General features: G+C 40.0%; 2 protein-coding genes across 2 annotated transcripts; one reads left to right on the top strand and one right to left on the bottom strand.

The window, feature by feature from the left end:
* Positions 1–11,282, top strand: LOC121188735 (integrin alpha-6-like). The gene is made up of 26 exons (XM_041048588.1): positions 1–375; positions 462–583; positions 1,031–1,110; positions 1,191–1,461; positions 1,966–2,085; positions 2,307–2,520; positions 2,912–3,108; positions 3,380–3,468; positions 3,570–3,697; positions 3,838–3,927; positions 4,020–4,084; positions 4,283–4,428; positions 4,688–4,834; positions 4,939–5,060; positions 5,170–5,326; positions 5,824–5,907; positions 5,998–6,077; positions 6,175–6,249; positions 6,475–6,577; positions 6,709–6,885; positions 6,982–7,083; positions 7,271–7,381; positions 7,592–7,696; positions 7,955–8,080; positions 8,629–8,746; positions 11,154–11,282. Exons 1-25 carry the CDS (start codon positions 200–202, stop codon positions 8,710–8,712), a joined length of 3,171 nt encoding a protein of 1,056 aa, XP_040904522.1. The 5' UTR covers positions 1–199; the 3' UTR covers positions 8,713–8,746; positions 11,154–11,282.
* On the bottom strand, positions 10,313–20,889 carry gpc2 (glypican 2). Its single transcript, XM_041048590.1, has 11 exons — positions 20,424–20,889; positions 18,548–18,706; positions 17,635–17,769; positions 16,085–16,260; positions 15,833–15,913; positions 15,412–15,577; positions 14,631–14,761; positions 13,809–13,955; positions 12,694–12,830; positions 11,677–11,849; positions 10,313–11,477 (listed from the first exon to the last, which is right to left on the bottom strand). Exons 1-11 carry the CDS (start codon positions 20,587–20,589, stop codon positions 11,200–11,202), a joined length of 1,749 nt encoding a protein of 582 aa, XP_040904524.1. The 5' UTR covers positions 20,590–20,889; the 3' UTR covers positions 10,313–11,199.
* Between the last annotated feature and the right edge of the window lie 1,583 nt (positions 20,890–22,472).

Here is a 22,472-nt window from a genome sequence, read left to right as displayed (position 1 = left end):
TAACTACAGTTATCAGCTCATAAAGTTGAGCAGTCCAGCTTTTCTTACTGTGAAGATAAATTTCTCACCGCCACACCCTGTTTGTCTGTAGTGAGCCTGTTAGGGCCATTTCCTTTTCTATAAGGGTTTACATTTCCCCCGAGGTGCTCTCAGAAAGATCGGGCATGGCATAAGAAGGAGTAGATCGCATATTTTAATCATGACAAAGCACTGGCACATGGTGTATCTGTGGGGTGTTTGGCACTTCCAGACCCTTAATGTAGCAGCTTTCAACCTGGACACTGAGAATGTTCTGCAGAGAAATGGAGATCCGGGAAGCCTGTTTGGATTTTCTGTTGCCTTTCACCAGCAGCTGAGCCCTGCCAGAAAGAACCTGTGAGTGAAAAGTCTTCTATTTAAGTTTGAGTTAATGAAATCTATTTCTCTATCTGTGTCTTAACATTTGAGATACTGTCCCCCAGATTGCTAGTTGGAGCTCCACGATCAAAACACCAGAAGCAGGTGAACATTACAGGTGTTGTTTACCAGTGTGACCTGACCACAACATCTGAGCACTGTCAGCCCATTGAGTTTAATAGTGAAGGTTAGTCGGCCTATTTTTTTCCCCTCAAACTGTATGAGTTATTTTAGTATGTTTGATGCAGTGTAATCAGTGGTGAAACTTAAAGTGCATTTTCTCCAGTACTGTGAAAGTTTGGCGTATTTTATTTCTTTATATTCACTTACTGCTATTTTTATTCCACTGCATTTTATAGGGAAATATCATGTATGTTTATTGCAATATTTCACAGTTGAAGCTACTGGTGACTTGTCAGATTAAGATCTTACCTTAAAAACATATTTTATTATAAAGATGCATTGTTATAGATTAATCTAATCAGTCTTTCCATTTCTTTTTGGCTTATAAAGAAATGGAACATTTTATTGCAGAAGTGCTTTTGATACTTTATATTTTTCCAGTAATACTTATGTACATTTACCCAGGTATGATTTGTGGCCACACAGTGAGCTTAGATTGTTTGTCTTCCAGAGTTCCTCAATAGTAAAGGCATTAACGATCAGTGGATGGGAGTTAGAGTGACGAGCCAAGGTCCTGGTCAAAATGTAATGGTAAGCGACACACTCCGCATTGAAACAATGAGAATTAATCAGTCAACAGCTTTTGTGATTTTATCGTCCTTCCTTTGTAGACTTGTGCTCATCGATACCAGCAGTGGAGTCCAAACCCAAGCGTTGATGTCCCTCGCCTGGTGACGGGTCAGTGCTATCTCTTAGGAGATGACCTGAAGGTTGGGAAGGAAGAGAGGACGTGGAGGAGGGTCGTTTGTGATTCTGAGCACCTCACCAGACGTCGCAAGGACCATGAGTGGTTTGCGTACTGCCAGCAGGGTCACGGAGCATCTTTCGCAAAGGACAATAGGACACTGTTGTTTGGGGCACCTGGTGCTTATCAGTGGAAAGGTAAAATAAAACTTACAGCAGGTCAGAAAAAATAAGCAGCCATTTACAGTACATGCCATGGATATCACCTTATTTTATGTTTTTCTTAATCTTTTTTTGAATTTTATGAAACCTAGACAAAAATAAGGTTAATGATATTCAGCTTAAAATTTGTTAAGTTTTTATTTTTATTTGAAAAATAACCCTCTAACCCTATTTGAAAATAAAACCTTACATGTTCTTAATGTTTCATATTCAGTATGCTTTTTTTCCTTGCAGAATAAGCACATTTTTATATATCTTACATTTTATAAGCACTAAGTACTATAAGCACATGTCAGCTTCATTGGAATTTGTTTGGAATCTTGGGTGTTTTAGCTCTAATTGAGATTAATTGCAATGACATGCTAAAAACATTAAATTATGCATATTTTCCAACTGAAAATGTTAAGTGATGTCTTCCACATGGTGCAGCATTTTTTAAGTTTTGTTATTCTGTATTTTGTTTTGCGATGTTGTTTACAGGAATTGTACGACAGGAACTCTTGGACAACCTGGACATCTTGGGTGAAGATCCTCGTGAAACTGGGGATATAGACCTGTTTAACCAGAGGCTCATTCCACTTCAGAGAAACAGCTACCTGGGTCAGTTTTTGGTCTGGTCAGAGTCAATTAGAGTTTTTAAAGTTGTATCTATTTAATATATGATGGTTAATGAAATACTAAAAGGTAGTTGTACTTTAAAGTAGTGAGAGTGCCCATTTCAGGGATTTCGGCCATATCTAAAACTACCATAAAACATTCTAACATATTCCTTTTATGAAGTAACTTTCCAATAAACCAGCTTCATTTCCTTGCTGTTTCAGGATTCTCCATTGACTCTAGTATGGGCCTGATCAGGAAAGGTGAGCTGACGATCGTTTCCGGAGCACCCAGAGGAGGCTACAGTGGCCAGGTGGCATTTCTTAAGGCGGATCCTGTGGCAAAGAGAAGTTTGTCTGTGGAGTTAGTCCTCTCTGGTCCGGGCCTGGCCTCCTCCTTTGGCTATGATGTGGCAGTGGTAGATGTCAATAGTGACGGGTAGGTTTACTTAAGAACTAAATGGCAGTCCATTCATATTTTTATCCATACTGGTAAGGCTCTGAAATTATAAATAAAATATAAAATACACACAGTATTTATTCCTCTTGCTTATTGCTGAGTAAACCTTTCCTCCTTTATGACGGCAGCTGGCAGAGCTATAAAACTTCTTATCATAGACTTATTACTACTTTATTTGCATTAACATTCAAGGAGTTGTCGTGCTGGTAAAGTGAACTGTACACACAGGCACACAGTCTACACAGAACCTTTGGTAAACGGTTCATATCATACTTAAGTATTCTGCCAAAACAAATACAGCTCCCTGTTTCTGTTCACTACGAGACTGTTGTGGTACGTTATTGTTCTTGTGTTCTTTTGTTATGTGCAGATGGGACGACCTTGCTGTAGGAGCACCACAGTTCTTTGTCAAAGATGGTTCGGTCGGAGGAGCAGTTTACATCTATATTAACAACAAAGGAAAAAACTGGGGGGATGTTGTTCCAACGCAGCTTCTTGGACATGAAGACTCCATGTTTGGCTTCGCAGTGGAAAACATAGGAGACATCAACCAAGACGGTTATGGAGGTTGTGAAATTTTAATTTAAAATATTTTATATATTTAAATATTTAGTCTACTGACTGAACTGACTAGAAACTAGAAAGTAAGAATATAAACTTGTTTTGAATTCAAACACTAAACTAGCATTTTTTTCTAGCAGACATTTTAAAGTGATTCAATGCAATTTTTGGGGGGAAACTGACTTCAAAGAAATTTAGCTACACTGATAATCTACTATCGCTGTCTCCAATTTATGTTGTCTCCGCACTTTGTCCTAACATTAATCTTTGTTGGCAGATATTGCCGTGGGGGCACCATATGATGGATCTGGTCAAGTATATCTCTACTGTGGCTCAACAGATGGTATCAACAAAAAGCCAGCACAGGTGAGGCCAGAATGAAAGGTCGTCATTTCAAATCTCTTTGAAATAGCTAGACAGCAAGAATGGACCGTGATATTATATTCTCATAATTTTACTCTTTTTAGGTACTCTCACCAGGATCCAAAAGAACTACTCTGTTTGGATATTCTCTGTCTGGCAACTTGGACGTGGATGACAATCAGTACCCTGATTTGGCTGTGGGATCTCTCTCAGATTCTATTTTTGTTTACAGGTAATTTTAAAGCTGCAACGCAAACACATGGAGATGAAATATATCATTTCATTGTGCTTGATCAGAGCCAAAACACAGAAACCAGTAAATTTATTCAACCTATATCATTTGTTGTCATTGTTGTTTGTTTTGTTTTACAGAGCAAGGCCAGTGGTCAGTGTGAGCATCTCTCTACAGGTGACACCAAGCGAAATAGACATCGCAAAAGAACAATGTGATAAACGCACATGGTAAGATGTATCAAAACCCAAATTATGATATGATCTAACTACAAGCTTACTGGCTTTTGTTCCATGGTCTCTGTGCACAAATTTCTGTGAAGTTATTTTGCAGCTCAGGCGTGCTTCACCTACACAGCACATCCGGCATCGCTCAACCCCAAACTGAGTGAGTTTACTTATTGTCACTTCAGTACTCTTAACACTGTTATTAGAGTAGTGGCAGTAACACTAGTAGTTAACAGCAGGTACAAATACTAAGAACAGTAGTGATTTTTCCTGGTAGTTGTGGTAATAATCATATTTGTAGTTGCAGCAATACTGACTGTAGTATCAGTAGCACCTATCTCATATGTTTCCACTGTAGTGGTCAACTACACCTTTGAGGGTGATGCTGAGAGGAAGAAACTGAGTCTTCATCCCAGAGTCGACTTTATGGGTTCATCTCAAGGAAGAGTGGAGCTGCCAGGACAAGGGACAAAAATCTGCACTGACACCAAGCTCCGACTTCTGGTGCTGTCACATAGGCTTTTTTCACAAAAGGAATTTTGACATGTCACAGTAACAAAAAAAAGAGATGTAAATGGTAAAATACATGAATTGAGTTTCTTCAGTTTCAGGGTCCCGATATCGGTAACACTTGTCTTTTTCTTATGTCAAACCAAAAAGCATGTTGTGAAAATGGCCGATTGTCCAATTTGTTCCTTAAAGAGACCCATCACTTACGAGGCAGTACACATCAGACTAAAATAAAACACTTTTTCTGTTCCAGCGTGATTTCAAAGACAGTCTGCACAGCATCCCCGTCTCTGTCACTGTGTCTCTGCTGAGCTCCAGTCAAACAACCAGGACGAGTGCAGATCTTCCCAACGTTACTCCTGTCCTCAACCTCCACCAGCAGATGAGCTCTGTCTCAGAGGTATGTGTGTCTCCATCTGATTGTGTATATCTTTGACATCAAAGCTGTGTCAATTAAAGACTTGTGTATTAGTGTTAAAAAAAAATCTGGCCTGTTTTTCACAGATTAACCTAATAAACAAGGGCTGTGGCAGCGACAACATTTGCCAAAGTAACCTAGAGTTACAGTACAAGTTCTGTTCCAGAAAAATACAAAATGATCAAAATGTTTTCACGTCACTGCCCAGGTAAGGCAATAAAAGTAAACTCAAACAAAACTAAAAGCAATACATGTCAATTTAACCTGTATTTCTAAACCCAAAAGCTCGTTCACCTGAGGTTATGTCATGTCCCTAGAGAGGATGGCGTAGCAGTCATCACGCCCTCTGATGAAGACATAGGTTTAGAAATCACTGTGACTAACAGAAATGGGGATGACGCACACCAGAGTCACGCAAGCATCATGCTCCCAGAGACTCTGCATTACTCCTCCATTGTCTACAATGCCGCAGCAGTGAGTATACAAAAACCCTGCAGAGGGAGGAAAATGTGTAAAAACATTTACTGGTGTGGTTACTGTGAAATGTCAGCCACAGGAAAGGAAAGAACTTTTTTTTATTTGTTCATACATTTTTAAAAAATACAGTTATTATAAAACAGATTAAAAACTCAGTCATTCACACATTTACAAACACACTTTTACAAACATATACACATTTTCATTTATAAGCTCAGATATACATGGATTTCTAAGTGAGCAAAAGCTTTTGCAAGAGACATAGGAAGCTTAAAGCTTGTACAAAGGCTCAAACTTAAGATAAACAGAATTAAATAAAATAGAGGTAAGAACTGTGATTTTAAAAAAAGATGATGTATAACATTTTTGGGATGAGTATATGGTGTGCATTTTTTGTTTTTATCCCTGGGTTTTTTTTTTGTTTTTTTTTTTAATATATACACACACACCATTGGTATCTGTGCATACATCCGTATGTATATTTGTATCCATAGGAAACACAAGTGAGTTGTACAGCCAACGACAAAGGAACACAAATAGACTGTGAACTGGGAAATCCTCTCCAAAGAGATGCTGAAGTGAGTAGAATAGTTTGGTTTACTCTACGTTTACTCTTACTCACCCTCTGCATATATTGTCTGATGACTGTTTTGTTTTGTTCCCTTCAGGTTACTTTTTATGTCATGCTCACAACGTCTAGCATTTCACTGAATACAAAATATGTCAACGTCAGCCTGCAGCTTGAAACGTAAGTGTTCTGAAAGAGAGAAGAGGCACCAGTTATTAATAAGTGAATCTGTGAACATGATTATGAAATGAACAGGTTTTCTTATTTTGTTATGTAGGACAAGTGTGCAGACCATACAACCAGTGAAGGCATTAGCCAAAGTGGTTTTTGTGCTGCAGCTTCAGGTATATGGGTAGGTGCTGGCTGTTGTTTTAACTGTTGTTGTTGTTGTTAGTTTGTTGTTTTAATCTTCATTTTAATGCAGATATTTAGATCTGCATTAAAATATACAAATTGATTTTTTTTTTTTTTTTTTTGGCCATAACTTTGGGCTTGAAATTTGCATTAAATGCTTTGCATTGATGGATGAAACTGCAATGGTCTGTTTATTTATTGTTATTTTTTTTTCTTTCTTTAGACTAGCCAGGCCTTCCCAAGTGTCACTTGGTGAAAGCTTGATGGGTGAAAGTGCCATAAAGTCAGTGGATGAAATTGGAATGCCGGTTAATTATGATTTTAGGGTAAGATGCCATATGGTGCTACCTTAAATTACATTAAAACGATTAATTACATTAATTTCTTATTTTATTTTTACAAAAACAGGTTCAAGGAAAGTGTTTAGTTTTTTTTGTTTGTTTGTTTGTTTTTTCAGATAACAAATTTGGGCAGACCGCTCAAATCTTTCGCCAATGCATCTTTAAACATCCACTGGCCAAAAGAGAATTCTGTAGGAAAATGGGTCCTGTACTTGACTCAGATCACCAGTAAAGGTGTACAGTCCGTCCTCTGCTCACCTGTTAGTGAAGTCAATCCACTTAAACATGCAAAGGTAATAAATACCTCTACCTCTCATTTAATTTTTTTGGAATTTAAGTGAGTAAGTCTGTAAACCACCCCCTGTAACTTGATAATGTTTGATATCAAGGGTTGGCATGACTCCTCAAGGAAAAGACGTGAAGCTGAACATGAAGCCCTCTCTACTGATGGGTTCTCATTTCTTCCAACAAGAAGGAAATACAAAACCCTGGTAAGAAATTATTAGCCAGAGATCCATACAAAAACTACAGTCATGCTAATGGATCACCGAAGTCAATATGTGGTTAAATCAAGCAGGCAGGTCAAGAGATATGGGACGCAAGAAGACATTAGCATATGTTAATCTGTGAATTTGTCAGATGTCTGTTGTGACCCCAGGTCTCTTCTCTCCTCCGCAGACCTGCTCAGATGGACTGAAGTGTGTGGAGATACGCTGCCCTCTGCTGGGCCTGGATAGTACGGCAGTGGTGTCTTTACATTCACAACTCTGGAACACAACTTTTACTGAGGTTATACACTTTCTGTAAAATACGTCCTCTTTTATGTTTGAAATGCATCAGCTCTGACAGATAACAGTGATGAAAATGCCCCAGTTTAGGTCCTTTAGGATCTTTTTCCAGAGAAATATTCAAACTGACTTTTAGTTCTGTGGTCTGCTTTGTTGCCTGAAACAAAACTGTGAAGCACAAGAATACTGACATTTTACCTCTCTCTGTTAGGATTACAGCTCTTTGAATTATCTTGACATTGTTGTGGATGCCACCCTCAGTTTAACCAACTCTCCTGAGAATATTGGACTTAAACCAGAGAAGCCTGGGACGAAGGTAAAAACCATGAGTGTTGAAAAAAGATTTTGGTGGATCACTTGGACAAACTTGTGTATTTGTTCATTTTATCTGCCCTTTGGGCTGAGATAATGATCTACATTTTCTGGGTAATGTTGAGCTCAAACACAAGATGTAATCCTGTAATCCATACACTAAAATCTTTTGTATCTAAAGATTTGTTGGTAATTTAGAGTTTGTACATTATTCACTTGTTAATGTGTTTCACTCGTACTCAAAAGATGTCATTGTCCACAGGTGAGACTGACAGTGTTTCTTGAGAGAAAGACTGAATACTTCACCACTGTTGCCTGGTGGATAATCTTCCTAACAGTCATTGCTTTGCTCCTGTTGTTGGCAGTCTTTGGCTACCTGTTGTGGAAGGTAATAAGTTAAATTAATGTGTGATCCTTTTTCTTTTTTTTTTTTTTTTTTGTTGTTCGTTTGTTTTTGTTTGGGATCTGTTTAACTGTGGGAAAACCAATTGTGCAGGAATAACCGGTAAAATATTAGTCCTATTCCACTTAAGCAAGTATGAAAATTGTCATCATCATTTTTGATATTCTTTCGATGAATTGAATCCATTGTGGTTGTCTGTAGTGCAGTCTTAGTACATAAAAGAATCCAGTTCAGTTTCCTAAATACTTTATTTTCATAAACTTGCAGCTTTTACTTTTCATACAAAGTAAGAAGTAGCTTAATTTTTCCACTGTTGCTGAACAATAAAGTTGCACTTCACACCAATGAATTTGAATGAATGTGTTAAATTACACATTACATTACAATATAAAATGTGAAATAAGTTGAATACCTCATATTGTGAAAGCCCTCAAATATACTCAAGTACAGAAGGACATGCACTCTGAATTAATATACTTTACATGTGCAATCAGTACAGGTGCTGATTGTCCTTTATTTTGTGTCCTTGTCAGCGTGAATGCACCAGCTGTCTTCCGGATAACAAGAAGCCGTCACACAAAGATCCAAACTCGGAGACCGCTCCTCTAAAAGGCTAAAAGGAGAAACAACAGGCGGCCTGATGCCTCAGTGGTATGAGACACATGCAGTGAACACAAGATGATAAGGATTTGATTATAGCTGATATTCTATCAACTGTTAGTGCAGAATTACATGATGATGCATGATACATTGTAAGAATATATATAAACTTATATATACATATATAAAGTTATGTATTTTAACACAGATGTATTTTAACACAGGTGTATTCTATAACTGAAATTTAGATACTCTTTTGGCATGTTTTCGCGACTTTTTTTAAGAATAAAATTAAAAGAAAGGAGGAAAAAAGGCAACGCATCAACATACTTTTCTTCAGTTTTTTAATGAAGAAGAAAATATCACTTGTTTGATACCAAAAAAATTGTTACGACAACATGAAAAAAAGTTGTTATACTTTCACCATGAAGAAATGTGCGAGTAGTGGGAATGGATGAGAGGTCGTACTAAAGAACAATTTACCTGAAATTCAATGGAAATATTGCAGCCACCACATCCTAATCTGACTGCTGATCATCGAAAGCACATACTATTACAACACTGCTGCTTTTGAAATACTGTGAAACACTTATTTTCATTTGTAGTTGTGCAACATAATACTGTGTTTGTGGTGAAGTCTTGTACATGGTCCTTCCTGTCTTGAAAGGGTTTCATTCCAAAGTTTTATTTCCACCTTAGATTGCTTGTTAAAAGTAACATGTCACTGATTATTTACAGAGGAGTGCTATTTTAGAGGATGTGATCTTTCATTTAATGAGCAATAAAAAGTTTCTATTTTTGACAGAAACTTATGTGTTTTAGAAGGAAACCCTTCACTTGCTATTCTTTTGTATTGTACAGGTGCAATAACCCATTTGACTACAGGTCAACTTATGTTACAACCAACTGGATTTCACAATTTCCTCATTCAGTGTTTTACAGCATCAATACATTCTTTTTATATTCTCTCTCTTTCTGTTGGGGGGCAGATTTTGTTACCTTTGGACAGAGTGGTTAAGCTGTTTCCCTATTTCCAGCATTTATGCTAAGCTAAGCTAAACAGCTGCTGGCAGTGGATTCATATTCAGCATACAAACATGAGAGTGGTATCAATCTTCTCATCTAAGTCTCGACAAGAAAACAAATAAGAGTATTTCCCTAAATGTCAGATTATTACTTTAAGCTCACCCTCCTCTTCCTCCTTGTACATGGATGACCAACTCGGCACAACCTTCTTTTTTTTTATATTCCTGAAAAATCTTTGATTTTGTCTTTGTCGAAACACATTCAGCATATGAAAATTAAGAACCTTTGTTTCTCAGTTCTTGAAAGCGTTTGTCTTTCTATCGACATTCAGTCCAATTTTACATCTCAACAGGAGCTCACTGGCTGTTTTCATCATCTTTTGTTGCTTTTAGGAAAAATAAGTAAAAAAGCATTAAAAAACATACTGACATCTTCTCAGCATAAACTCAGAACTATAACTTGAAACCAGAACATATGACGACAAACAATATAAAACCACCATACTCAAATACACATTCACACACACAAAAAAAGGTGGTCTTGTGGCCCTATTGTGGCCATATGAAAATTGTTTTGCTGTGATTGGTTTAATATTTTAAAATGATTGGCATGTCTTTTGTCTGACAGACATTTCTTTTAGAAGATAAAAAAAACACACACAGCCATTGCCTTAAAAATCATAACAATAAAAACAAATATAATATTACAAATAAATTAAAAACATCTATATATTACATTAATTAACCCCTTGTCATCACAAGTAACCCAAAATTACTTTCAACTTTTAGGTACATTCAAAATAAGCTCTTTGTTTGGTTTCAAGTGTCATCCTGACTTTTTGAAATTTCCAAGCCACAATATGGAGGTTTAATTAAGCAATTAAATTAAATCTCACTACTTCCACAAGATGAAAAATGAACAAAATGAACCACAACCAGACTGAAATCAAATCAATTACATTAATCAACTTAATTTCATGAGAAAGGCAGCAAACAATTGCTTTGCAGATCATATCAGCTGCTCACTGAAACTAAACAGTAATTAACTGGCACGACTAATCTCTATCTCACAGACCGGCAAACCATGAGACCATCAGCTCCATCACCCAAACATGTTCCTAATTCATTTGTTGTTTCTCAAAGACTTCCATGCTCCAGCACTGCACACTGTTCAGCGTCAAGACGCCCATAGGTCAAACATCTCACGAATGGCACTAAAAAAAAGGGCAGTACTTATTAAGTATTGTTTGTAAGCATCCGTGTCTGGTAATGCCTCTTTTGTGGCTTGGGCAGTAGGAAAAATGTTCTCTTTAACCTATTTATTTTGTGCTGTAAACATGTTTTTGATTATTGCTAAATTAGCCTGTTTTGTCTTTTTTTTCTGCTGGTGTAACAAAATGGAATGACTTTTTTTTCTTTATAATGTGCTTAAGACTCCAGCATGACAGAAAACCTCCACTTCCAGACTGTTATAACCAGCTATCTCCACATGGGGGCAACAGTGACCACAAAAGGCAAAGACAACAAAGAAACCACGGAGAAGGTGAGCCCGCTGGTTGCCGACCGAACCCGTCCATGGCCGTTGTTTCTGTTCCACTTGGACCCGTTTCTCTCTCGGACTCGAGGAGGCTTTGCGGGGTTGGAGACCGGGTTACGAGGGGGTTTGTTGTAGGGAGGAGAGTAAGGCCCATAGCCTGGCCAGTCATCATTGTACCTTTCACCCTGATCTCCACCCCCTGAGCCACTGCCCTCTTCACCTGGAGCAAGGGAAATAGAGATTTCTGACTAATGCACAGCATTGAAATAAAAAGAAATGGCCAAGTTACGTCTAAATACAGGATTTCAGTTCTACTGCTGGTGATCCTCATAATCACCAATATATATTGATAAAAATCACTGATTGGCTAATATTCGTCTTACACATATTTATAAGTATTGACTGTCAAGAACACTCACTGTCCATGAAGTCCATGTCTTGTCCACTCTGAGCGTGTCTCAGTTTGTTGGTCACCACCCTCAGCTCCATGATCAGCTGCCTGGTCCTCACATCTGGCCTGGCAATGTCAACCTCCACCTCGGGGTTGTTGATCTGGCTGACCAGTCCATCACCTGTCACGTCCGGTAGGTACCTGAGTGTGTACACGCAGAGGTATCACACCACCATAAGTGTACATTGTATGTTTGTGCAAACAACCATCTTTATTGTGATAATTGACAGTAACTGTGTTTATGAGGGGGAACAACTCACTCTGCCATTTAATTGCAGCAGTGTAGGCATCCTTGACTTACTTATGTGTAAAACACATGATATCCTTTTGTTTTTTGAACCAATACAGATTTTTTAAACTGCAGCTTACTCTTTTTTCAGTAACAGCATGGTTCTTTGGATGGCATCGCCTGTATATTGTTGCTTAGCCACAATGATGTTTTACATCTGTGGTTCTGAGAAAATGTCCTAACAATGCTTGGATGGGTTTTCATGAATTTTAGTACAGTTTGTAATCACTTTGATGTGTTAGTTTTAAATATGGCATAAAGTAATTTGAGTAATCCCACAACTTAATTACAGTAGTAAAAGATTTTATACCAGCTGCTTCAGTTATACCTAGTTAGTGATCAAAGCTAATAAGGTGGGTGTACATTTACATAAAACTTGCCTAATGCAGCTGGAACATCATAGACACAACAGACACAAATTCATTATGCAGAGTTGTTGTTCCTATCTCTGTACCTCTCACAGCATACACACAGGGCTACACAACTCTCTAAATCCTCCTGAGTACATGGTGTTGTGCAGTATCTGTGTGCACAAAAGGCAAGCAGACCCACCCACAGAATGTGGGTGACTGGTGGTGGCAAAATTAAACTCAGTTCCATCTGTTGCATCCTTCCACCTCTGTACCATCGCTCGCTCACTCCTCCTCTGCCTCTACTGTACCCCTCCCTCCATCACTCCGCTCTGATCTCGCTCACCTCCCCCGGGCCTGCCCATTCCAGCAGCGATCCTCATTAGTGACGTCGGCAGCCATCTTCTCATCATTGCAGATGGTGTGTGGGAGGGACACCCAGAAGCCCCGCATAGGCCGCAGTCGTTCCTTCAGCTCGGTAACCTGTGTGGAGGCGGAAAGAAACTGGTTATGACTCAGACCTGGTTTTAAAGCATCCTTGTTTGGTATGGCTGGCTGGAGGAAGCATATGGAAGCTGCAGTGCTGACGTTGGACAAAGTCAAAAACTGTCATGACACTGCGTCTGGGTCAGTTCTTAAACTGCATGCCGTTTATGTTTTATAGACTTTACTCTCTGCTCTTGGTTTCATTTATTTTTCCAGCCCTTCTATCTTGCAAGATCACTCTGTGTCCTACAGGAGTACTGTCTGATTTCTGACCACTCGACTCTGTGTTATTAGTTTCTTGGACTAAGCCTGAACATATTTTACTCGCTCAGTTTGTCCTCTCTTTGCTTTCTGCTCGGATATATCTGAATCCTCAGGCACAAAGCAAACCTTTTTTACATTCTTAATTGCAGTTCCAACTTAATATACTTTAAATCACACCCTTTCAGTATTTGAGTTCTTAAAGCTCCACTAATCAGTATGTTTTTCATGAACAATGGGTCAAATTACCATGTATAATGTCAAAAGAGTTGCTTATAGTGGCAAACCCACTGAAAATGATCATGACTCCAGTTTCCTCTCAGCTTTACAGGGGGTTTTAGGTTATTTCAGTTATTGTTTTGTGTGGGTTTTCTGGCCCACACTTTAATGTTTTACATGGATAAAATTGACATTTTTGCCTGTCCCTCTATCCTGAGTAACCCATAATGGCATATCCATTTACAAAACCCTCAATTCAAGTACTTTTGTTGACAGCCCTCTGGGAGCAATTACAGCTTACAGCAAAGTGTTAAAAAGTGAAGGGGTCTGAATGTTTTCTGAAGCCACTGTAGTTGCTATAGAGGCAGATATTTCACTCAGGAGTTAATGGAAACCAAAAATGAGCCAGGAAAAAAAAGTGAATATTGAATTTACATTGCTCTTTCTGCAAACAAGTTAACCTCAACAACTTTACAGGCCATGTTTCTTTCTCACCAGTCGATCCAGGTTGGTGCCTGCAGCAGTGGTGGGTTTCTCTTCAGGACTGTAGGTGCGGAAAGGCCTCCTGTTTCCCCCAGACTCTTTTGGTGAGCGTTTAGACCGTCCTGGAGCTGGCCTGGGGCTTCCACAGCCTTGGAACACCTGAGGTAAACAACAGAACACCAGTGTTCACAAAGGTCCCTTTAACAACACTGCTGCTCCTTATGAGCCTGTTGAAAAGTGTTTTAACCATGTTATGTGCTCTGACTATGACCTGATCAAACAACAGAAAGGGCCTAGAAGAGAGGAGCTCACACTCACGTTGCAACCACTTGAAAATAAATTAATATGACCTGGAACTTGCACTACATCACAGTAAAGGTTCTCCAAAATCACACTGTTAGTGAAAAACAGCAAGAACACAAATCTGAGCTGTATGGGAAAGAGCTGCTTGTTCCTTAAAGCACTGCTCCCACAACCCAGGAGCTCTGCTGTTTCTTTCGAGATGTGGGTGTCTTTCCGATGGATTAGCTGCTGGGATGCCTGCCATGTTCTAATCATACTGTGAGGCTGTCATGCTGTCCGTGTATAATTCCTGTCATTTTTACTGCATGTTGTCTCATTAAGAAGATTAAAATTGGAATTAAACAATAACCCAGATTATAGCTTTGACTTGTTGTAAGAGTGATGTTTTGAAAATGCTAGATAATGATTTTTATGCAGCCACAAAGGTAGAATAAATACACAGTGATGCATGATTTCTGTTGAAAAGCCAAATTCTCTGAAAGCGCATCAATGCCCTTTTTATATCCCCACCATCTGCTTGTGCCCTTGTACCTTAGTGGATATGGTGACACTGTTTTCCTGCATGTGCATGATGGCCTCTGACACTTTCACAGAGATGGAGTCAGCCGCAAGCTCCATGTTGAATGGCCCCTCCAACTTCTCTGAAACCTGGTACAGAGCATCTAATAGAAGACAGAGGGAGAGACAGAAATAGAGATGGTAGGGTGACGAAGTTTGCTATGACCGCATTCACCCAAATTCTCACTGTCAAGTTATCCAAGCAAAAGAAAAAAAAGACTCAGCTGGTGGCATATTGTAGAGTGTAAAGTGTACATGAGGGTAAAATGGGTTTGGGTGCAGCAGACATGGATGGAGTGATGAAAGGTGAGAGGGAGCACTGCACATGAAAAGAAAGAAAATGCAGGGAATGTGTGGGTTTGATGAAAGGGGAAAGGAAACACAGGAAGACAGATCAATTGAGGAGGAGCAGAGAAGCATGAATGATTAATGGAGGAGGAATTCATTAGGGGAAAAGGAAGTGGAAAGTAAATGAGTGACAGAGGGGCAATGAAAGGATTCTACTTTTAGGAATGCTCAATTTAATAATGATAATTCAGAATGCAGTTACATGTCATATGGGCTACAATCATTTTTTTCTTAAGGATCTAAAATTATTGAAACCAGAGGTATTTATTGGCACTCTTTGAAATGGATGCTTTAGCTGAAGTACTTAATATACCAAATCCAAAAAGATATTAAATATATCATGCACCTGACCCAAAACCCACTTAAAATAATTTAAAGATCAATTATTCATCCTACCCTCACCCACCAATGAAATTGTTCCATTCAGTGTCCAGGTCAGCCTGATTGGCTAAGCAGCCCTTCATCACGTTAAGGCACAGGGAGTGGCAGGGCCGCAGAGAGGGCATGCCCCGACACAGTGGGCAGTACCACTGACGCATCAGGCCACGCACACACTCTGAATCTGCAGTCAACTGAAAAACAAAGCACTGGGAGTTACGGCAGAAAGAATCAGTAAGAAAGCACAATATAACCACTAATGATTACCATTAATATTACTGTTTATGGGAACTTTGCATGTCAGCAGCTCCAGAAGTAAACCACTGATAGAGAACTTTAATTGCTAACTGCAAAAATTAATAAAGTAAATAAAGTATGATGTAGCACTAATGAAGTGCTGAAACAAGCGGATACTGAATAGGATACAGCTAACAAGAAGGACCAGTCACCTTTGTTGCTTTGTTAACAATATCCCGACCAGTAGCCAAGCCCTGAGATAGTGCTCTGGCTGCGATGAAAGCCCTGGACACCTGAATGTGAAACCAAAGAGAACAGAATAAGATCAGTCACAACTCAACATGCTCAGTCATTCTTCATAACAGGAAATTCAGTTATACTGGATCAAAGCCTTGTGTTTTCTGAAAGTGTCCATATAAACTCTGTTTTTTTTTTTTTTTTTTTTTTAATCCCAGGGCACTCACTTGTACGCGCAGTTTCCGAGGCACATCTCCAAAAGGCTGCAGCTGTTCGGCATGTTTGCTGACACACTCCAGGTAGTCCTCACTGAACTGATACTGGGGGTTGACCAGAGAAAAGACCCGCTCCACAAGTCTGGACCAGAAGTCTGACAGAACCTCTGTCAGACTTACACTGCCCCCTGGGGAGAAAAGAGCAGCTATGAGCACCTGTCTGTATACAATAAAAGAAGTCATGTTTCTGTAGGGATTTCTGACAGAAAGAGGCCATCACAGCAGAGCGGATGTATAGTACGCTGCTCCAGGGGACCGAACAGGCCTTTTCATCTAAACCACCATATTCTTTTGCAGTGTGCTACTATAATGTCCAAAGAGCCAGGTTAAAGGAATTGTTCAAACCAAACTAAAACATCGGTCATGATCTGTGTCAGCTCATGCTTGTAAAACAACCAAACACAGCGTGAGCTAGCCCCTGCAGTTTTTGCTAAGGTAAATATGTAAATATAATGATATATATAAAGCACAAAGCCTCCTTAGTTCTCAGGTCATGTGTGTATCCCATGTAGTGCCCCCTGCTTGATGACTGTAGGATGTGCATGTTTTACAAGACAGAAAATACAGATGACAATGTGACAAATTTACCTGACTTTTGTCATACAGTGTTGGTTACATTCATTTCTCATTCTCATTTCTTCCTTTAAATGTGCCTGGGTGCTTTGTTGGTCTCTGTACAGCAGAATCGGGCAAACAGATTCTGAATATGCAACTCTCCAATCCATAGTCTACTATACAGCCTCAAATTAGCCATCCATGCAGTTTGGCAGACAAAGACAGGTTGACTAAGCAGCAACAGCCTGCAGACAGACTCGCCAGCGAGCGGCTGTCATGCCAAAACAGAGCGATCTGGAACAGAAATAGAAACAGTCTGGCATCCGTGGGATTCCAGTCCTCTCCCTCTTTTTTTTCCTCCCGTTCTTCTTGGCATTTCAATGCTCCTCAAAAGACAATGCTGCTTCCCCCAGCTTGCTGTGGATTTACCACAACAGGGGCATGGACTGATGAAACCACACTAAACTCCCAGTGCAACAAGGAATCATCACAGTTCTATCTTTCTGACCAGGACACCAGGTACTTGAAAACATTTCTATGCATTTATTAATTCACTGTTGAACTGATTACAGGCCTGTGTAGTGCAAAAAGCCAGTAGGACAGAACCAAACTGCTTGCCTGAATGAATGCCTTCTATAAATTTGGTTAATTGTCTTTGATCTAAACTAATGCGATACAATATACAAGATGCTTATTGCATTATACTAATTCCGAGAGAGTCCGACAAAAGTCAGTACACCTACATTGCGATTAGACTAAATGGATCTTAGACTACTAAGATGTCCCCTAATATTACTGATTTATATGATCCAGCCTAATCTGTAACACTATGCAAAGACCGTGAGACCATCTCAACACATAAAATCAGAATTAACGTTTTCTTTCTTTAAATGTCTGAAATCTTCTAGCTCATCTTGAGCTGAGGTGGATTTGGCCACTGAACTAACCAGAATAATATCTGCGCAGCTCCACAAACAGCTCCTGGAAGACGTGTGCGTTCTGGGTGAAGAGGCGGCCGTATGTCTTGGTAAACATCTGGTTCATAGACTTCTCTGACAGGTCTATAAGCTCTCTGAAGAACTCTGCAGAGAGAGACAGAAAAAGCAGGTTAGTTATCAATCTGTCACCCACCTTCTTCTCTTCTAATGTTTTAGCCAGGTTTCTACGTAGGCGCTCAGTCACCCCCCTCCCTCCCAGATTAACAGCTCATAGGGACAGTTACATCAGATTTTGCACACTGATAAATGAGTGTAACAGCATGTTCTTTATTTGATATCCATCTTTAAGACTCCTATGCAGTCTCCCACTCCTTCAGCATTTTTAAATGATTCATCACATACATTATATAAAAGAATGAGGAGGGAAAAAAAGGTCAGAGCAGACCACAGCAGGTAGGAGGAGAAAGTGTAAATTCAGCTCTGTGCTGTGGATGCTACAAACCTGCGGCCGAACATACAACGGTTGTCTCAGTCTGAAATATTCCTTCAATGTCAGCAGTTCTCATGCATTGATTAAACATAAATAGGAATCATACTAGAATCTTTTCGATATGTATGCAGTGCAGTGTTTTTAGCTGCCAAAGTCAATTTTTGTGGCACAGATATGTGACCATCTGAGAGGAACTGTGCAGTGGGACATCCTAAATAAGATTTTAATCAGCTGTCACTCATTGCTGCTAACTTGGTAAATAGGGGAGGGTGAGATGAAAACAAGCTGAGTGCAGTTTATGTTCCTTTTTTCCATTTAGTTGTACACTCTGTGGCTTCAAGAAGAAGAATTATTTCTTTGAACTAATTTCAAAGCACGTCATTTTCCTATTGAACAAAATGAATGACTTTATAAGCTTAGTCAGCCTCTCACCATCAAATCTGCGGTGTCTCTGGGTGAAGGTGGTCAAAAGGAACTGGCTGTTTTCTTCAATGGCTTTGAGGAAGTCCCTCTCGCTCTGGAGGGCCAGTGTCTCCTCCATCTGACTGGAGCAGCAGGTGTAGTCCTGCGGACAGAGCCGCAGGTGCTCACCTAGAAAGTAAAACCAGGCCAGTAGAGAAAGAGAGGTTAGCAATGATTAGAAACTTAGAATACTTTGGTTTAGTCATAACATAATGTACAAGGATATACTTTATGCTTTGAATCTGTATAGTAATCATGTTTTTGTAAAGCACTTTCGGCTGCAATTCTACACTGAAAGTCATAATCAAGACCTCAACAAAAACCAAGAGCTATTCTCAATAACATCAGTAGGTTTATTACCAGATCAAAACTGATGTTTTTAGTGAAAGAAGTCAATTCCTCCACTTATCAGTCTGCTTCGTTACTGCAGGGAAATCTTATCAAACATAAGCCTGTGATAGAAAATTGTAATTTCCCTGCATGAATTATTCAGCTTCAATCTGTCTTTCTTTGTCCGCTCAGGTTTGGTCTTTGATATGTCAGAGGTAATTATATGCAAACGACAACCAGGAGGGGGAAATAACGCACAGCATTCAAAACATGGTAAAGGTGTGAATTCTTTGTTTTTATAATTTTATATCCAACATGAATATTACTGCAGTTAATACATTCCCATCTCCACCCTCGCTGATGTTCCTTTCTGCCTCTTTTGTTCTCTGTGTCTCACTATTAGCCCGCTCTCATCCCTCTATTTCCATTTCTAAACTGCCTGTCTTCATCCTTTGCTCTCCCAGCCATCTGCTCCCCTGGCCCACGGGACAGTGAGCCAAGACTCAGGCAGTGACAACACACACACACACACACACAAAATCAATCAATAGTGCAGTTTTCTCTGAAATGCCTCGAATTAATCGTCTGCATTTTTGGAAACATACATTTTACTCTTAAATGTTACTCTTCATGATGAAAGCTGCAGGTCTGTCTGTCTGTGGATCACACACACACACACACACCATCATTCCCTTTCACATCCAAAGCTTAACCTCCCAGAAGTAGGTTACATCTTCAGCCACTCAAGTGCTCCGTCATGTGCTCACATGGTCAGGCATTCATATTTCAACAAATTTCTGCTGGCTCGCCTCTCTCCTCCTCTCCTCTATCCCACCCCCTCACCAAAACTTAACATTATCCTAAACCCAAATGTTTGTAATCCACATGATATCTTTTCATTCAGCAGATAAGATTATCACCAGTGAACACAGCCTATGGGTATATGCAGGGATTTAACAGTAGGCCAGTAGGCAAAGACTAATTAGGGGCGAGGTTCTTTGTTGCACCGGTGTTGGCAATTTGCTCATCCCCTTAATCATCCTATTTAAACAGCACAGAGGGGAGGAGGGGGCGGGTGTAATTTGTTTTAAACCACCCTGCATCGTTTCTCTTGAGGAAAACTCACCATGATATTCCTACACTGTGTCTCTGATGCTTATTAGTGAGTTTTGAGCCACCTTGTACTTTCTTATATCACTTCCCTATGAATTTGTAGTGTGCTTGTGGTGTTTAAATGGTTTCTCTGCTATAATGTCCCCATAATGATTAGTACAGTGTCTGTGGTGCTGACCCACAGGATTTGTAGTGACCTTAATGTACAAAATTATATTTTAATTTCTGTTGAGACCACATCTAAGCGACGTGTATCTTACAGTTTATTATAAACTTGAATTAGGCACATTTCTTAACATACGGCTGTGGGACTGTTGTACTTGAGTCCCCAAATACTGTCTGATTGTGCCCTGCCCCCCCCCCCCCCCCCCCCCCCGGCCACAGACTAGATGCAGAGTCTTACCGGAGATTTGAGTCAGCGGAGCGGTGTCTGTGCCGTACCCCTTCTCCGCGTACACCTGCCGGGTATCGGCGCAGCTCCTCCCCGCAGCAGCCACGGGGCTCCGGGTAGCGACCGTGCAGAGCAGCACCAGCAGAGAGTACCTGGGGAAAGATAGCCGGGTATCCATCCTCACCGCAGGGCTCAAAAACACACACCAGTATAAGGGATGGGTTTATATAGCCTAAAAACAAACTATGGGTGCAGCTTATAAGTGAATGAATGAATGAATGATTGGCCGGTTTAGATGGACGCAAAAGTAAAAGAGTAACAGCGTCCCAAATCCTTAGTCTTTAAAAAATAAAATAAAATTGAAAAAAGTCATAGTTTTCCCCCGATAAGTGCAATGAACAGATGCACCCGGACTGGGTCTTTACATCACGCATATGTTTCCATCGACCGTGTCCGGTTAATTTGTCCTTCCTGGGAGATCCGCTGTTGTACGTAAATGTACAGGGAGTGTGAATGGGGCACTCCCGTACCTCAGCATCCTCAAGCACACAAACTGCGTCAAGCTCGCCGGATTTAGCTGGAAAACACAGGAAAAGGGGCTGTTTTCAAAATAAAAGTAAGGGCAAATAAACGCCCGTTTTATGGCTCGTGTAAAGTGAAAGGCAGCGGCATACAGCAAAGTCTTAAGGTCCTTAATTCTTTATTTTTTCTGTGCGGGAGGATCAATTGTAAAATGATAATAGAACAAGATACAGTATATCCCAAAATCATGTTCAAATATCTGCATTTTAGAAGAGCTGTTTTTTTGTGGCTGGGGACACACATTGCCAATATAGGCTACTATAGTTGTGCTGATATAAGGTTCACAGCAGTTTCAGCCTAAGTTTTGGTTTTTGTATTCAGTGTTTGCAAGTGTTTGTAAGACCTCCATCAAACTCAGAATGAAAGAAGGGAGTGGGACAGGTTGGCCCAGAGCGGTGAGCTGGTTTCAGAGGAGCCCAGGAAAACTGTAGCACCGGTTGTTAACAGGGTCTTGAAGTTGGATAACCTTTGTTGACCTATTTATCACAATTATAAATGATTGCTTTAGTATGAAAACTTTATGAGTCTGTGCCTATTGGGCACAGGCCCAGAGGCCCACGGGTATAGGTGGTGCCCTGGTCCAGAGGCTCTGTTTCAACTTCATTTTTGTTGTTGGTAAGTCAATCAAATGACTACGAAGAGACACAAAATGGCCACAGAGAGACACAAAACAGCCACAAAGACTCAAACTGAATATTGAGGGACGCACAATGACTAAAGGCTCCAAACGACTACACAGGGATGAAAGACAAGGCGACTATACAATACCACTGACTAAACATGAACTTGCGTCATTTTGCCAACATTATGAAACAAGGGAAATATTTTATTTTGAAGGACCAGAGCAGAAGTTGTGTGTTTCACCCCGGCTGGTTTGACTCTGGTCATAGTCCATCAAACACAGAACAATGGACCGTGCAGAGGACCCACAGGAGAGAGTGGGGTGAGGAGCCTGCGGTGGCGGGGCGGGGAGCAGCTGAGCCAACCACCTCAGGGTCCTAAAAACTGGACAGACAGACAGGCACAGAGCAGACGGATTGAAAGATTATACACGGATACAATACAATACGTGACACTAAATATAGACATTTACAGAGGAAATATCCATATCAAAGACCAGGAAAATAAATATTTTATTCCCATATTCAAATATTCCGCAGTCATTTATTTAGAATTTAATGAAAGCACGGTGTTTTGGGATGACCAATAGTAATCAAGTGACCCACTGGACGGACCAATCACCTTCTGAGTTGAGAAGGCCTTGACCAATGAGCATCAAGAATTACTTTGCGTACTTTTGCGCGCTACTGTACGTGACCGAGCCAAGACAAGAGAAAAACATCACGATCAACTAAGTAAGCGTCTCAAGAAAGGGACTTACTGCTCAGTAATTTTTACCATCAGATGGCCAGTTAGGGATAATGGATACCGATTAATTTGGTTGTAGAGTAATTATCTCGAAACTGTAAGCTGAAGTCT

This window comes from Toxotes jaculatrix, chromosome 10 (assembly GCF_017976425.1).
Source record: "Toxotes jaculatrix isolate fToxJac2 chromosome 10, fToxJac2.pri, whole genome shotgun sequence".
Classification (NCBI taxonomy): Eukaryota; Metazoa; Chordata; class Actinopteri; family Toxotidae; genus Toxotes; species Toxotes jaculatrix.
This window is presented reverse-complemented; position numbering and strand designations above follow the sequence as displayed.